At 52.2% G+C, this 15,867-nt stretch overlaps 7 protein-coding genes across 7 annotated transcripts; 5 read left to right on the forward strand and 2 right to left on the reverse strand.

Annotated features, from left to right (window-relative positions):
* The first annotated feature begins 418 nt into the window (after nt 1-418).
* racA (putative Rho GTPase Rac) lies at nt 419-1,541 on the forward strand. The gene is made up of 6 exons (XM_032078650.1): nt 419-548; nt 623-655; nt 730-788; nt 851-1,031; nt 1,114-1,346; nt 1,407-1,541. Exons 1-6 carry the CDS (start codon nt 516-518, stop codon nt 1,465-1,467), a joined length of 600 nt encoding a protein of 199 aa, XP_031941202.1. The 5' UTR covers nt 419-515; the 3' UTR covers nt 1,468-1,541.
* A 148-nt stretch (nt 1,542-1,689) lies between these two features.
* On the reverse strand, nt 1,690-3,386 carry BDV37DRAFT_126032 (RNA-binding protein). Its single transcript, XM_032078651.1, has 3 exons — nt 2,615-3,386; nt 2,328-2,556; nt 1,690-2,267 (listed from the first exon to the last, which is right to left on the reverse strand). The coding sequence occupies exons 1-3, from the start codon at nt 3,180-3,182 to the stop codon at nt 2,078-2,080; spliced, it is 987 nt and encodes a 328-aa protein (XP_031941203.1). The 5' UTR covers nt 3,183-3,386; the 3' UTR covers nt 1,690-2,077.
* Nucleotides 3,387-3,405: 19 nt separating this feature from the next.
* BDV37DRAFT_126035 (uncharacterized protein) lies at nt 3,406-3,676 on the forward strand. The gene has a single exon (XM_032078652.1). The coding sequence runs from the start codon at nt 3,476-3,478 to the stop codon at nt 3,626-3,628; it is 153 nt and encodes a 50-aa protein (XP_031941204.1). The 5' UTR covers nt 3,406-3,475; the 3' UTR covers nt 3,629-3,676.
* Nucleotides 3,677-4,242: 566 nt separating this feature from the next.
* On the forward strand, nt 4,243-5,640 carry BDV37DRAFT_249053 (uncharacterized protein). Its single transcript, XM_032082030.1, has one exon. The coding sequence runs from the start codon at nt 4,888-4,890 to the stop codon at nt 5,491-5,493; it is 606 nt and encodes a 201-aa protein (XP_031941205.1). The 5' UTR covers nt 4,243-4,887; the 3' UTR covers nt 5,494-5,640.
* A 16-nt stretch (nt 5,641-5,656) lies between these two features.
* BDV37DRAFT_249055 (ABC1 kinase family protein) lies at nt 5,657-7,997 on the forward strand. Its single transcript, XM_032082031.1, has 2 exons — nt 5,657-6,585; nt 6,640-7,997. Exons 1-2 carry the CDS (start codon nt 5,786-5,788, stop codon nt 7,850-7,852), a joined length of 2,013 nt encoding a protein of 670 aa, XP_031941206.1. The 5' UTR covers nt 5,657-5,785; the 3' UTR covers nt 7,853-7,997.
* Nucleotides 7,998-13,921, reverse strand: BDV37DRAFT_249060 (uncharacterized protein). The gene is made up of 5 exons (XM_032082032.1): nt 13,573-13,921; nt 11,164-13,501; nt 9,903-10,893; nt 9,443-9,840; nt 7,998-9,355 (listed from the first exon to the last, which is right to left on the reverse strand). The coding sequence occupies exons 1-5, from the start codon at nt 13,605-13,607 to the stop codon at nt 8,228-8,230; spliced, it is 4,890 nt and encodes a 1,629-aa protein (XP_031941207.1). The 5' UTR covers nt 13,608-13,921; the 3' UTR covers nt 7,998-8,227.
* On the forward strand, nt 13,878-15,854 carry BDV37DRAFT_249064 (t-SNARE syntaxin). The gene is made up of 4 exons (XM_032082033.1): nt 13,878-14,582; nt 14,635-14,816; nt 14,873-15,433; nt 15,487-15,854. The coding sequence occupies exons 1-4, from the start codon at nt 14,330-14,332 to the stop codon at nt 15,520-15,522; spliced, it is 1,032 nt and encodes a 343-aa protein (XP_031941208.1). The 5' UTR covers nt 13,878-14,329; the 3' UTR covers nt 15,523-15,854.
* The last annotated feature ends 13 nt before the right edge of the window (nt 15,855-15,867 follow it).

The following is a 15,867-nucleotide window of genomic DNA, read 5'->3' on the forward strand; positions in this document are numbered from 1 at the left end:
ATACCTTAAAATTCAGGTGAGCTATCGAAAGCTCTCTCTCTCTCCCTTTACGTTGGCCCCGAACTTGTTCCCCCTCCTCTCTCGTCTTTCAATTGCCCCCTCTCGGTCTTCTTCCCTTCCCAGTTTCTCCCTCTCCCTCTTATTCTCCTTGAACTCTCCGCACTCCCATTCGCTGTCTACTGCATTTGGCGGTCGTTCTGGTTCAACTTCCCTTTCTTCACCGTCTCTCTTCTTCATATTTCTCTATTTGTCTTCCCATCGTATTTGATTCTCTTTAACCTATTCATCGATTCCATAGCGTCTTGCGATTCGCCGTGTTGAATATCGATCTATTCTCCCCTCTGCGCTTTGTCCGATTTGCAGATACCCGTCCACGGTCCACGTTGCTTTTCCACCGCCAACAACCCGCCTACTTATAACGCCCTGACTGTCGTCCAGTTGACTGTTCGCCCGCTGCGCATCTCTTATCGCTGCAATTGCCCCTTTTGCCTCCATATATTGCAGCTTCTGAAAGAATGGCGACCGGTCCCGCTACCCAATCTTTGAAGGTCAGCACTCGCCAGCTCCCCCGTAGCTTATCTGTCGATCGATCACACCGCGACTAATAGACGACCATGTATAGTGTGTAGTCACTGGTGACGGTGCTGTTGGAAAAGTAAGTCAAAGCTCTTTCTATGGTGATTTCTAGTCCATTCGTCAACTCCATCGGCTAATCCTGGACCCAACCAGACATGTCTCCTGATCGCCTACACAACCAACGCTTTCCCTGGGGAGTATATACCGACCGTGTCCGTGGCCCTCTCTTCCCTATATCTGTCTGAACCGAACCCGTGGTTGACCTGGACCCCAGATTTGACAACTACACCGCTAGTGTGATGGTAGATGGCCGACCGATCAGCCTAGGACTCTGGGATACTGCTGGACAGGAAGATTATGACCGACTTCGCCCGTTGTCCTATCCGCAAACCGATGTCTTTCTTATCTGTTTCTCCATCGTCAGCCCTCCGTCGTTCGACAACGTCAAAGCTAAGGTGCTTACTCCTTCCAAGCGACCCTCGTGGAACACTCGCCCCCCGGGGTCGATTGCGTCCAGCCTAACTAACCTTTGTGCAGTGGTTCCCGGAGATTGAACACCACGCGCCCAATGTCCCCATTATTCTGGTTGGAACGAAGCTCGATCTGAGAGACGACCCAGCAATGACAGACGCCCTTCGTCAACGAAAGATGGAACCGGTTTCCTACGAACAAGCCCTCGCCGTTGCTAAGGAAATCCGTGCACACAAATATCTCGAATGTTCGGCTCTGACACAGCGTAATCTGAAGAGCGTCTTCGACGAAGCTATTCGGTAGGTCGGCCCACGCCAACGCAAGACTCGGGGTTCTGAGGTTAACTTGCCTGGATCTAGTGCTGTTCTCAATCCACGACCCGCCACGAAGCCGAAGAAGACCAAATGTTTGATTCTGTAGATCGATTCTTATAATTTTCCTCCGACTATAATATAAAGAACTAGTACGGCGTCTGGGTTGTTGGGGAATCTATCCCCTATGATGACAATATCTTTCAATTCTCTTGTTCCTTATTCACTGGCTGCATTTTTCCATCCTTGGCTCGAAGCTACGATTTTGATGTTGTTTTGGGAGCCCAGATGCTCTGACCCGTCATCTCTTTTACCTCTGCTTTAATACAGTATAAAGATGTAACACGCCATACAATATCATGCAATGAATGTCGCTTGATGGGGTTGTTATTTGCTGTTTCTTTCCTGTTTGTTTTTCTTTCGGTTCTTGTCTCGGGTGGTTGGGTCTCATAAAGGGACGTAGTGACAACCATGCATGCTGCGGGTGTGATTGCGATGCATGCATCTTAGCGAGCGGTAGTCATTTGGAAATGGACGATTATGCATTCGAAGTCGTTTTGCTTTTTCATTCCTGTCTTACGCATTTCACCTAGCATCCGCTGGAAGAAAGAGAACGGAAAGGATATCTCTATAAACAGAACACAAAAACAAACACTTTTGACAGATCAAACATGAGCCTATATGGAATCGAGGACGGGAGTCACGGGGGAAGGAGGAAACTATGCCATGCGACTCAGTCGGCTGGGGTGCACACCCGCATATTCGTCAACGCCAGTTTCTTCAACCTTGGTTTTCCTGTCCTTCTCCTGTTGGATGGACTTGGCGTTGCGCTGCCTTTCTTCGAAAAGCTTCTTGTTCTTCGCTTCGATCTTGGCTTTGCGGTTCTCGTTGTTACCACCGCCACCAGCACTGGGAAGAGGGTCAGTAAGATGTACAGTAGACCGGAATTAGTCCAGAACGGATGCTCACGTCAATTCAACATTGATCCTCCGGGGCGGGTACTTCTTATCATCGAACATCGAGTGGTGATACAGCTTGAGGCAGGTCTTCATGCGATCGTAATTATCGAACTCAATGAAGCCGAACCCACGGCACTTGGTCGGTTTGTCTATCTGAGTAGCAACACGTACGGAGACTGGGGCAATCTTTTCGAAGTGGGCGGACAAGGACTCATGGTTGGCAGAGTAGGGCAGATTTCCTAGCCAAGCACATTAGGAATGATGGGATACTCATGGGGAGGGACTGGCCGAACGCACCGACAAAGCAAATGAACCGGGAACCTTTCTGCTTCGGGGCGTCATTCTCAGCAGGTTCAGCGTGAGATTGCTGCCCGTTGGACTCCGGCTGTTGCTCCTGGGCCTCGGCCTTCTTCTTTTCCTTTCTGGCCTTCTTTTCCTGCTTCGCCTTCTCTTTCCGTTCTTTCTTCTCCTGGGCCTTCTTATCTACCTTGTCCTCGCTCCCCTCGGTTGGCTTCTCATCCACATCCATTGCATCGGCGGTTTCCTGCTTCTCTTCCTCGGCACCGTTTACCTCCGGCGCATCCCCCTCGCTCTCCTCCTTCTTTCCTTTCTTTTCCTTCTTTTCTTTTTTCTCCTTCTTTTCCTTTTTCTCTTTCTTGTCCTTCTTGTCCTTCTTCTCTTTCTTCTCTTTTTTCTCCGATTTGATCTGCTCCTTCGCGCCGGTATCCTCCACCTTCACATCTTCCACGGTGTCCTTCGACTTGCGCTTCTTCTCTTTCTTCTCCTCGCGCTTTGCCTTCTTTCCCTCGGGCTCAATGGCCTCCTCGGGGTTGTTTTCGACGATCTTGCGCTTCTTGTCACCCATGTTGTTTATAATGGTCCCGTGAACTGGAATGAAAGTAGAAGGCTGAAAAGTAAGATATAATTTTATAGTCCTGAATATACCAACAACAGAAAGACCAGAGAAGAAAGGAAACTCCCCAAAGAATGTAAAGATAATAACGATGAGGGGGAAAAAACCGTATCAAAAGTTGGGCAAATTTGGAAATTTGCTTTTTTTGCCGGGCGGAGATTGTTGGGCGGTGTGAGGTAAGTTGTTTGTTTCACATGTTCCTGATCTATGCCTTAGGCACTCAAAAAGCAGAAGTATAGAAAGATATGAAGATAGCCTCAAGAGGACTAACAATACTGTGCCTTGATCAAGAATCCAACTATACCTTTTTTTTTTTCTTTTCTTTTTTGTATATTTGTCCTTATGCTATATCAGGCATAGTATCAGCAAAGCAGCTAAGATATACACCTCGTCTCTAGTTGTGCAGATGCACCTGTGTTGTATATACTATTTGTCTTAGGATGCCCTTCACCGTCGAGGAAGGCGCCGCCACCAGAATAGTGCATTCAATTTCAACAGGACAACAGCTGATCCTCTTCAGAATCCTAAGATATCCAGGCCCTAAAGGTCTCTTTCAATTCTCTCTTGGGGATACCCAAATCCTGAGTGAGCCCATGTAGAAGCTGAATCAATAATAAGCATGGAAATAAGCCAAAATATACGGTAAAATACTTAATATCGAAGTAGAAGATCAGGGTGTGCGGTATTCATCGTTCCTTTATACTGGTATTAAAAATCCATGATGAATTTACAGTTTCGTCTGTTTCACCATATATCACTTGCACATACCAATGGTTTATCTATATAGCCCTAGTCTAGAGGTGAAACAATAGTCATGACGGGGGTGCGTACTACTGTGCGTCTATTTCCGACTTATCCGATCTATAAACCGGCCTCTTCGAGCTGTATTCAAGCGATGTGATACATATATATTCTTACTAAATAGATGTCTAGGTAGTTAGAATCCAGGTTTATGTCAGAACCGCCTCCGAGTCCATGTCTGCTGCCAACTCCAATGGGATCTTGAACTAGTCCGCAGCCGCATTAGCGTAGTCCTCTAATAACCCAAGGTAGTCCTCGGACCGTTGTATGTCTATAATATGGAGACGCCGAGGATATTTCCCATTCCGAGGGGTTTAAACACTGTGCTCGCTCGCTAGACCGGAGCACAGACGGCAAGCTGCTAGCAGGAGGGGTCAGCGACAGCAGCGTCCGTGTCTTGAACCTATACACGGGGGAAGAGAAGACTTGTTGAGGTTAAAATTTGACAACTGCCTGATGAAGAGTTGAGGAAATTCAAGAAGTTCATCGATGCGGGGTGAAAGTTGGTGTTTTGGAGACAAGTATATATATACATAGCCCTAGTATGGTGAAATAGGTGGTGTACCAAAGGAAGACGTTTTAATCCCTAAAATGAAATCCGGTACTAGTTTCAGAGACATGAACCCGTGAGTCGGCCATGAATTTTCCATGTGAAATATGTCGCTTTGCATTTTCTGATGCCGAGAGACATAAATTGATGGATTGATGGATGGATGCGGGGAAAGCGTCGATCATCCCCATAAATTGGGTCGAGAACCATTTCGTTCCTCCCAATTTTTAGCCACGCTCGATCGCCCTCCTGAAAATTCACTTCTACAACTTGCGAGCACATTGTGACTTCTTCAATAGAATCGCCATGCGCCTCTTCGTAGGCCGCTTCGTTCTTTCTTTTCTCCTCTTCCTCAACATCGATTGCGCTTCAGCTGGGATCAACACCTCATGCTTGAAAGTCGTCACGGCGCTGGCCGCTCGTCCGGGCGATCTCTTTGCTAAATTCCAAGAGCACATCTGCGACCAAGGTTGTCGACCGACGGTTCCGCATTGGGACCTCTGGACGAGAAACAACTCGTTCGTCCCCGCCGTGCGCAGCATCACGAAACGCTTAGATGCGCCGCGACATGAAGCGGCGATGATTAAGCTGGGAGACGACGCGGCGGACATTATCAAGCGTCGTTGTGGTTCGATGCTGCATGGCGGCGATCTTTGTTCGGACTCGGAGACGCTGGCGGGCTTCGGAAATTGTTTCAAGACGAATTTCGTCCGGGCGGCGATAATCAATTTGCCGACATTGTTGCCTATGATCAGCGAGGAGGTTTGTCGGGAGCAGTACGAGTATCTGAAGACCGACACGCTGTGGGAGGAGACTATCCCCAACAATATGAGGGAATATGCCAGCGTGTGCCAGACCTTGGGAGATGGAGTGCCGGAGCTCGACCAGGGAGTAGTACATGAGGAATTATAGTCTACGAATAAATGTATAGATAAGACGATGTATAGAGTGACTACACTACACACAGTATGTACATGCTTGATATCACGGGATTAAGGATCGGAGATTCCACGGACATATAATCATCTTTTAGGGTCTGGACTTGTCAGCACCTTTCCCTTTAACTGTACCTTTCCTCTGTTCCCTCACCATTCCTTACTTTTTCTTATCCAGTAGCCTTTTAAACTTCTTTATTCTTTGTTGATCTTTACATGAATGCATCATGAGAAGCCTGGCCTGATTAATATCTCCTCGACACCTCCGAATGGCGTCAATGACGTCGGTCGCCCGCGCATTGCGGTCCACACCAACTGCACACACGACCACCTACTCTATACTCCGATCGCACCCACGTCCTCTTTTGCTTCCACACTTCAATTCCCCTCAGTTCGCTCGATTTGTACACCCCGGTACCTACCAGCCTTTCGTCCCGCCGTCCCCGAGCGAGCTCGGGAAACCCGCCCCCGCGAAGACCTACGATCGGTCCCGCAAATGGCTCCGACGCCTTGTCTATCTGTCGCTAGCCACCGGCGTGGTCTATGCGATCGATACCCAGTTCTACGCATCCTCCCTGACGAGAACAGCCCGGACCTTCACCCTAGGTCTAATTGTGGCGCTGGACTATAAGATCAATTTCCGCCCAAATCCTCTCCTCGCCAAGTCCATCAATCATCTACACACGCGCAACGCCGAGAGACTGTCAGATTTGCTGCGGCAGAATGGCGGCCTCTACCTCAAGATCGGTCAAGCAGTCGCGATGCAGTCGGCCATCCTGCCGCCCGAGTTCCAGAAAATGTTCTCGCGTATGTTCGACGATGCCCCGCAGAACGATTGGAAGGACGTGGAGAAGGTCATCCGTGAGGATTTCGGCAAGTCCCCGGAGGAAGTCTTTGGCGTGTCGTTCACAGGTGATCCCACTAAAGGTGTCATGGAGCGCAGGGCCAGAGCCAGCGCCAGTGTAGCGCAGGTTCATTGGGCTCGCTTGGCCGATGGAAGGGAGGTTGCGGTGAAGGTCCAGAAGCGGGAAATTGCGCAGCAGATTCAATGGGATCTATGGGCGTTTAAGTAAACTTGCCCTCCCTTCTGAGCTGGCTTTGGCTACCTACTAACCAACGATAGGGTCGTGACCTGGGTCTACAGCCGCGTGTTCGATATCCCGTTTTACTCTTTGGTCCCCTATGTCAGCGAGCGCCTATTTCTGGAGACGGACTTCGAGAATGAAGCTGATAACTCGGAGCACATGGCCAGACTCGTTGCAGGGGAGTCGCGCCTCCGCAATCGTGTCTACATTCCCAAGGTCTATCGTGAACTGAGCTCCAAGCGGGTCATGACTGCGGAATGGATCGAGGGTGTTCGCCTCTGGGATAAGGATGCTATCACACGCTCCTGGCGCGGCGGTTGGCGGCAGGGTAGCCCAGGATGCCACGGGACCCCAATAGACTCCCCACAGTCCAACAGCACACCCACCCAGGTCTCCCACAACCCGAACGCAACCCAGATCAAACCGGAGCGGGATCACTGGCGCGGATGGAACGGCCGCGGCGGACTCGGCCTCTCCCTGAAAGAGGTGATGACCACAATGATCGACCTGTTCTCAGCCCAGATGTTCCTCTGGGGCATCCTCCACTGTGACCCGCACCCGGGTAACATCTTCGTCCGTCGCCAGCCCTCGGGTCAACCCGAGCTCGTCCTGATCGACCACGGCCTCTACATTCATATGGATACAGACTTCCGCCACCAATACGCCCGCTTCTGGAAAGCGCTCCTCACCTTCGACAACGCCGCCATCCGCGACATCGTCAAACAATGGGGCGTCACGAACCCCGATATCTTCGCCTCCGTCACCCTGATGCGCCCCTACCAAGGCGGCGACCTCTCCACGCAGCAACACTTCGAAGGGCTGTCCAAGAAGGACCGCGCCCAGCGCCACTACGAAGCGCAGCAAGCCGCGCGCAAGGGCATCCGCCAGATCCTGGGCGACGAAAGCAAATGGCCCAAGGAGCTCATCTTCATCGGCCGCAACCTGCGCATCGTCCAAGCCAACAACCAATTCCTCGGCTCCCCCGTCAACCGCATCAAGATCACAGGCACCTGGGCGTCCCGCGCCCTCGTCGAGTCGCCCGATCTGCCCCTCAACGAGAAAATCCAGAACTACGGCCGCCACCTCCTCTTCCGGCTCGTGCTCTTCACCAGCGACATCTACTTCTATTTCACAAAGATCCGGCAGTTCCTGAGACTCGGTGGCGGAATGGAGGATTCGCTGGAGGCGCAGATGCAGAGCATGGCTAAGGATATGGGGGTGGATCTGCAGCAGAATGTGTTTGAGGGATAGGATCGCTTTTACCTTCACTCGATGTATTATACTCCTACCTATAGATTCCTCACTCCAAGTCTTATCAAAACCGTAAATATATGATGAATGAATCCTGCATGCATCAGCTCCGTATACATCAATATCAATCTGACATATCATATTCCGTTTAGGTTAAAACATATATCTCATTCCTCATAGGTAGCATTTCATCAAATATGTCCAAAAGCTCAAGCTCGCTATGCTCCAGACAGCAAAAGTCAAATATGAGTACAGTATCTCAGAACTAAAATATTAACCCCGGAAAAGATTATATGTAAGAAAAAAGAAAGAAAGATCAAAAGGGTATCTACCACGCCAACGAACAAACTAGCGAAACTAAAGCGATTCTCTCTGCTACTCCCACCCGGAGAACCCAACTGGTTTCCACTCCTGGCCCGGATACGCCGTGCTCGACATCATGATCTCTTCGCTGGAATCGTCATCGGTCTGGACGGGCAACTCGACCGGGGCGTCGTTGTTGAGGACACGGCCTTCGCCGCGCGTGGGGTGGCTGTTCCCCGTGGATTGGGAGAGGGGCATGGCGGGACGAGTTGTAGTAGTAGCGGGGATGTCGCTGAGAGGGGGCTTTTCGTCGCGGAGATTTTCCTGGGGTGGGTCTGTGGTGTCCTCTTCGTAGGTGGGTAGTCGGTCGCTGCCGCATTGGAGGACGCCCTTGGTGGTCTGCTGGCGCCAGGCGAGGGCGTTGTCCGAGGGTTTGTCCTCGTCGGATTCGCCGGGGATGGTCAGTTTCCAGGGTCGTTCTTGGTCGCCGATGCGGCTGGTGCGAGGGTTTCGGCGGAAGATGCCCAGGTGGTAGGCGGGGTCGGAGGTGTCGGTGCTGGGGATGTGTCTTTCGTCCGGGCGCGGGGCGAAGGTTTTCGGGCTGCGGGAGCGGATGTTTAGGTCTTGGGCGTAGGATCTTTCTTCGGAACGGCCGCGGGACGGTGGGGATTGTGGGGCGGGACCGACGGGGGAGGCGATGGGGGATGCGACCGGGGGTGGTTGATATTGGGGGGTTTGCGGCGTTGTGGGTGGTCGGAAGAGCGGTGATTGGGGTGTGAGTCGACCATTCCCACTACCACTGCCACTGCCGCTGTGTCGATGCCGGAAATAATCGGTCGGCGACGGAATGCGATTACTCGTGATGGTATTGCTGGCCACGTCTTCGACGGTGATCTGCTGCGTCAAGGGAGTGCCGGGTTCGGGGGGATCATTGAGCCGTGAGAAAGATTCCGGAGCGAAGTATCCTTCTGCGGGTGGACGTTGGCCCTGGAAGGAGTGGTTCTCGATATTTGATCGGGGGCGATCAAACTCGGTAGAGGGCAGGTGAGAGTGATCCGAGGTGGACGTGCGCTGTGATGAGACGGGATAAAGCCGGTCCATTGAATGGGCCTGACGCTGGATGTGCACCACGGGTGGAACGTGGGTTTCGGCCGCTCTGGATTTGGGCCGGGCATGTTCCCCTCGACGGTTGAAGAAGCCCTAATTGGAATGATTAATATCACTGCGTTGTGAGCTTTGACAAGCAGCTTGGGGAGGGATCTTTGTGTGTGCGTGTGGGACACATACACTGATTTTGTCCAACGCCTTCCGGTGTGGCTGACCCGTCTTGTCACTGTGGGATTCAGAGCCCCGAGAAGGGCGACGAATTTTGTTGCCGACAACCTTCAGCTTCTCCATTGTTGATAACGCGGTCTGCGGTGGCGCTTGCTTTGAGGCAGGCTGGACGGGCGGGTTGGAGCGAGCATGGTCGGTCGATTGGGAAGTCTCGCGGGGTCTGCTACTGCCTGACAGAAGAGGTCGAAAGACACCGCTAAGTCGGCGCGAGGCATGTTCAGCCTCATCGCCTGGCCAGGGGCTCTTCGGCCTGCGCCCTCGATGATCGGGTCTAAGTATGCCGCCAAGACTTTGGTGCTGACCCTCGCCCCCATCCGACAAGAACGACACTCGCGACGAGTTCGCCGGGCCTGGCGCAGTCGAAGTTTAACGTTAATTCCGTGGGAATTTGTTGGGCAGCGTGGTTACTCACCGAGTACTTGGCGCAATGGCCGTGGTGGGTCTCGATCAGCCTCGAGGGTGCCCAAGGATGAGACGGAGGGCACTGGTTGGAGTCGCACTTGGACGCTGGAGCCCCGCCGATGGTGACTCGGATCTAGCAGTGTTGCCTTATTAATCTCGTCGTTGCTACGTGGGACGTCCCTAGTTTTGCTTTCCATGACTGAGGAGTAGAACCGTTTCCCCATCGACGACGGTGCCCGAGTAGTCGTCGGCTCGCATTCGGGAGACGGCTCGTCGCGCGCAGGTGGTGGCTGAACGTTATTTTGCTGGCCCATGGGATCGTCAATGCTGTTGGCCTGCTCCGTCCACGACAGGATTTTGTCGCCAATGTCCCGCTGGTCGCTTTTGTACTCGGGGATCAACAGAGGCGCGTCATTGATTGCCACCTGAATCGGGGTCATCGGGGGAGATTCGCTCCTCCTCGACAAAGGCTTTCGGGGAGGACAATCCCTGTCAGGTTGCACGGGCGCTAATCGATGCGCCGAGGATGCACTCTCTCCAGGCAACTCCCAATGCTCCTGGGACCCTGTCTGCGCCAGGACGCCAGAGTCAGACGCCTCCAATTCCGCCATCGCTCCAGCGGTACTTCGATAGGACAATGCAGGACCTGATTGACCTGATCGTGAATCCGCATCACTGAAGCCGAGTGCAGCAATCACTTCCTTGTCCAGATCCTGAGTAAGACCGGAGCGGTGGCTATGGATGGCGGATGGCTCAGGATCCGTGTGATATCCCGTGTCTGCTGCCGCGCCCTCAACCGGTCTACGCGCCGAGACCGACGGGACTTGTTTGCGCTTGATGTCCAAGCTCAACCGATTCACTTGGCTGTCTCGAGCGCCATTCATCCCGGGGAGACTTCCAAAGTGGACCGTCCGTCGCTTGTCGTGGTCCTCTTCGGCTAGGTCTAGAACAAGTTCTGAGAAGGAGAATTTCCTGCGATAACCACGACTCGATTCAAACCCCTACAATCACCATAACATTAGATGAGTTTAACCAGACGAGGGTATTAAGACCGAAAAAAAAAGTATCAACCCGATGTACAGACATCAATCATGTCACATTCTGAGTGCGGAGATATGTTCAATTACAGACATGGTATCAATAGAAACATAAACAAAACGGCAACGATCAGAGACATGCTGGCGCAGCGATGGATAATCCATAGGTTCCCACACGCTCCCTGCACCGCTGAACATGATATACCACCCATAATAAGAAAATTAAGGCTCTACCTTGTCTGACCCTCCACCTTTAAATTTACTCCTGCCCTTGGCAAATAGACCCTTGGCGGCCTCGCCAGCTTTACCGCCGAAGACACCAGCGGTGTGGAGGAAATCCTTCCCTCGTTGTTCCACATGCTGTTTATTCATCATGGAACCAAGATGAGTCGAAGGACGTCTAACATGGCCCGAGCCGGACGACCCTTCCTGGTGAGACGACACGAGGTTCCCAAGAGACGACAGTTTAGGGAATTTGGCCCGGGGTACGGGGTACTTGGACTCATCCGTTGTCTGTTTCAAGCTTTGCTGCACAACATCTGCGTATTCAGGGTGAGCATGGATCGTAACCCGGAGCCAATTATTTAGACCGGTATCGATTGTCACAAACTGGTCTCGGGTTTTGTTGAACGCTTGCACCCGTTCGTCGGAGGTCTTCAACTCGAGGATCTCACGGAAGCCAAGCAAGCTTGCTTCGATAGATGGCGACTGCGTGGGTGCAGACGTAGACGCTACGGCATCCTGGTTTGCAACGGCTGGGGAGTAGGCATCTCCAACGGTTTGGGCATTGACAACTTCTGGAAGATGTCGACCCGAAACGATGCTATTATCATCGGTGGCAGACGGGGGGATGATCGTCAACTTAGGCTTCTCAGGCACATGATCACGGCCAGCCTCATCATGTGTCTCAACTGGCGGAGCCACAGTGTCGGGCTCCGGCGATGGCTGAACACTATTCTCATCAATTACAGGGAATTGCCCGGGGATTGGCCCTACAGGAGGGGATTGGACCTCTGTCGCGGGCGCAGCCTGTTCCTCGGAGGAGGCAGACTCCCAAGAAAATCGCCTCTTCAACTTAGGGGTTGTGTCTTGCGGAGCCGCATTTAGTGCTAGAGTAGACGCCTGCAGTGGGCTACTGGAGTATAAATCCTGGGACTCGTTCTGTGCGGAGTTGTATCCAAGGACGGGTTTGAACTCCTGGGGACTGGCACTAGTTGTTTCGTTCCAGTATCGTTCGTATTCGCTCGGAATGAGACTATCCTGCCGACTTGTTTGTGGCCTGGACCGGTCTTGTGGGTCCGGTTCGTCAGATGGAGTGTTCTCCCGACTCAATGAACGAATGATCTCCTTCCTTAATCGGTCACTCTCGGTGTCTTGCGGGGAATTTTCCGTACTCAGGGAGGGAACAATGGCGGGAATGGAGTTTTCAGGGGGAGACATGTTACCACTGATTTTGAGCGGTGCAGGTCGATCTTCCGCGGTTGTGGTAGTTGGTTGCATGGTGGATTGTTGATATGTTGGCGTGGACTGGTCCTGAGGTGAGTCAGATGGAGGGTCCGATGACATTTCTGCTAATGATTCGGGAGCGATGGTATCGTTATTGGTGATTATTGGCCTTCTCAAAGGACTATTATCTGGACTGGGAACACTCAGATCACGGCGATGACCAGGCTTAAAGCCTCTCGGTGGAGATGAACTTTCCGGCTCTTCCTCAATCGTTGGCGTCTGCTCGTTTGGGCCACGAGGAGGAATGATCGGGCTTATTACCGACGTGCTATTGCTATCCGACCGTGCAATGCTATCGATGGTAGTGCTGGGTGTCTCTGGAACATCGAAAGCTTGATTAACCACCGACCGGAATCCGACGGAGGGGTGATGGTGTAATTGAGGATCTTGCTGCTGTGGTTCTGCGGATTGGTCCTTTTGAGCGTCAGACGAAGGAGCACCCGTGAGATCTGCGCCGAATCCTGAGAGACGTCTGACATCTGGGAGCCCAATAATAGGAACATCGTTCTGAGGTCTGGAAGGAACACTCTCGTTCTCGGGTTGCTTGCCTTGTGCTTCCTGTCCTGCCGGGCTGGTTATAGGTGCTGGTTCCGTGGAGGCCCGACTCAGGCTTGGAGGGTTGCCTGGCCTCGCTGTCTGCTCGCGTAACCGGCTATAGATGTCGCCTGGGCGTGATGGGAGGTTGTAATTCTGTTCTTCTGCGTTGCGATCGGTTGACCGACTACGGCTATCCGCCGCAGGACCGGCCCCTAGCGTCATCACCTGGTCCATTGACCGAGAGCGATCCATTCCAAGAGCCCAGGGCTTAGGTATGTTTCTTGACGATACACTTGGGAGGTCCCCAGTGCTTTGATTCAAAGGTTGTTGTTGCTGTTGCGGTAGAGGAGGCGTCAGATCCTCGTCGTAATCATCGTACTCATCGTCACCCCAGTCATTGCCATCGTAAGAGATCTTCTTCGCTTCAACCCAGCGCTTTGTCTTCGCGCGATTCACGTTCGTTTTAAATGATATGGGTGTGCCGCCACGTGGTTGGGGCGACAAAGGGTTATCGGCGCCGGGAGAATCCCTAAAGATGCAGGAAAGCCTGATCAGCAAAATTCTAAGGCGCCGAGGATGCATCCGCCTGCATGTACTTACACCGGCTCGTAAGGGTTCTGAAATGGGCGAGCCATTATATATGAGGGTCAGGTCGCCTGAACGAGATGGACCGCATCAAGGCAAATGCCGCGTTCACTCGTTATATGAAGCTGCCAAGATCTGATATGGCGTGCGATATAATATTTGGCCCGAGTGGAATGGTCAAGCTGCGAGAATGGAGAGGAAGAAGCAAGTAAGTAACAAGCTGAGTGGTACAAGCGATGACGTGTGTGTATCGTCGTATCGTGTGCGTTCGTTACCAAAATTAGTGGGCTGCTGCGGGTGTGCCCCTGAGGGTATCTTAAGTATTCGCCTGCCTAAAGCGAATAGATAGCGACGACTGTGGCTGGTAAGGCACCGATGTGGCGGGTCCATCACGTGGCCCTAGCCGCCCGCGCCTTGCCTATTTTCGGATGGGCGACGAATTCCCCGGAATTAAGACGTACGTCTTCGGCCATTCTCTCTGCGACATCTCACCGAACCCCGTTCTGTCGGAGACTAACGATCTCTGCAAGTGCAATGATATGACACTCCCATAACGCTCCTACACCGCTTGTATCACCTCCTTTCCGCTCATTTTCCCTCCTTCACTGTTGCCTTGTGGCTTCGACGAACGGACACGTCTACAGTTTGCCTCCTTATCGATTAGGTTCACTCCGTCTACTCGCATACACCATTCCCTTAGATCCCGGGGGCTCGCTTACCTTCCCCCTCGAACTATCACCCGCCCTCCACCTCACTTTACGCTTCTAGCGAAATGACCGGCCCATCGATTCAGGATCGCACCGGCGAGTTCCACGCCATCTTGGGACAAGCCCAGAAACGGGTCGCCACGACCAAGGTTGGATCCCAGCGGCAGGCGCTTCTATCGGATTCACAAAAGAGACAAGCCAATGGGTCCGCGAACGGAAGCGCGCAACCCGGCAGGAGATCCGAGTTTGCCAGGAGGGCTGTTGAGATTGGACGGGGTATCACTGCGACGACAGCCAAGTTGCAGAGGCTGGCTGAACGTGAGTAGGAGCTACAAGGTGGACAAGCAGGATGTCTAACTAAGTCTGCCAGTGGCCAAACGAAAGACGCTTTTTGATGACAAGCCGGTCGAGATCTCAGAATTGACATATGTCATTAAGCAAGACCTCGCTTCCTTAAACCAGCAGATCGCCTCCTTGCAAGCGCTCACGCTCTCTCAACATCCGAAATCGAACCGGTCGAAAGCGGACCAGGAAGGAGAGCATAATGATAATGTATGTACACGGCACAGACAGAATCCAGCGTGGGTGGGCGATGCTAAGAATACTAGGTCGTGGTTATGCTGCAAGGCAAACTGGCGGACGTCGGAGCAAACTTTAAAGAAGTTCTCGAGGTTCGAACGAAGAACATCCAAGCGTCGCGCTCCAGGACAGAGAACTTTGTTTCATCGGTATCCTCGAAATCGCAGGCGGCCTTAGACACGCAACGGTCGGACTCTCCGCTGTACACCTCCGGCAGGAGGACTCCTCAACCGGGTGGCTCTGCCGACCTGTTGACTCTGGAGCCCTCGAATCCGTCGCCCCTCGGACGGCCGTCTATGCATTCCGACCAGCAATTGCTGGTGATGGAAGAGGCGCAAACGAGTAACTCTTATATCCAAGCACGTGGTGAAGCAATCGACGCGATCGAACGTACAATCAATGAATTGGGCGGCATCTTCGGCCAACTGGCGCAGATGGTCAGCGAGCAGTCTGAGATGATCCAACGGATAGATGCCAACACTGAGGACGTTGTGGATAACGTCCAAGGCGCACAGCGCGAACTAATGAAATACTGGACTCGAGTATCTGGGAACCGATGGCTGATTGCTAAGATGTTCGGAGTCCTAATGGTGCGTGGCTCTCCCGTCCTCTTCCAGTCTTCTCTGGTACTAACTTGTAGTAGATTTTCTTCCTTCTCTGGGTATTGATATCAGGATAGAAATGCCCCTTTCTTTTCTTACTAATGTATTGTATTAATACGGATACTTTCCTTCTTGCTGTGCATGAACGAGTTATGCATGTCCCTTTTGAACGTCACCAGCCGTCTTTCTTTTCTAGGCGTGGCTAGATTTCATGTTCACTTTATTTCTTTTCTCATTTCGCCTTGGTTGCCGCAGGTAAATATTGTTGAATTTATTCATAGATCCATGCCGGCCTCTGATGTATACGCGTTGATATGGACCAATTACATACTTTCTTACCCCAGATTGTCATTTTTCCTCCCATATAGAAGACCTAGAATATCCAGTCCCAGATCATCCACACATACAATAGCTTCTACTAT

This window comes from Aspergillus pseudonomiae, assembly GCF_009193645.1.
Source record: "Aspergillus pseudonomiae strain CBS 119388 unplaced genomic scaffold BDV37scaffold_35, whole genome shotgun sequence".
Taxonomy (NCBI): domain Eukaryota; kingdom Fungi; phylum Ascomycota; class Eurotiomycetes; order Eurotiales; family Aspergillaceae; genus Aspergillus; species Aspergillus pseudonomiae.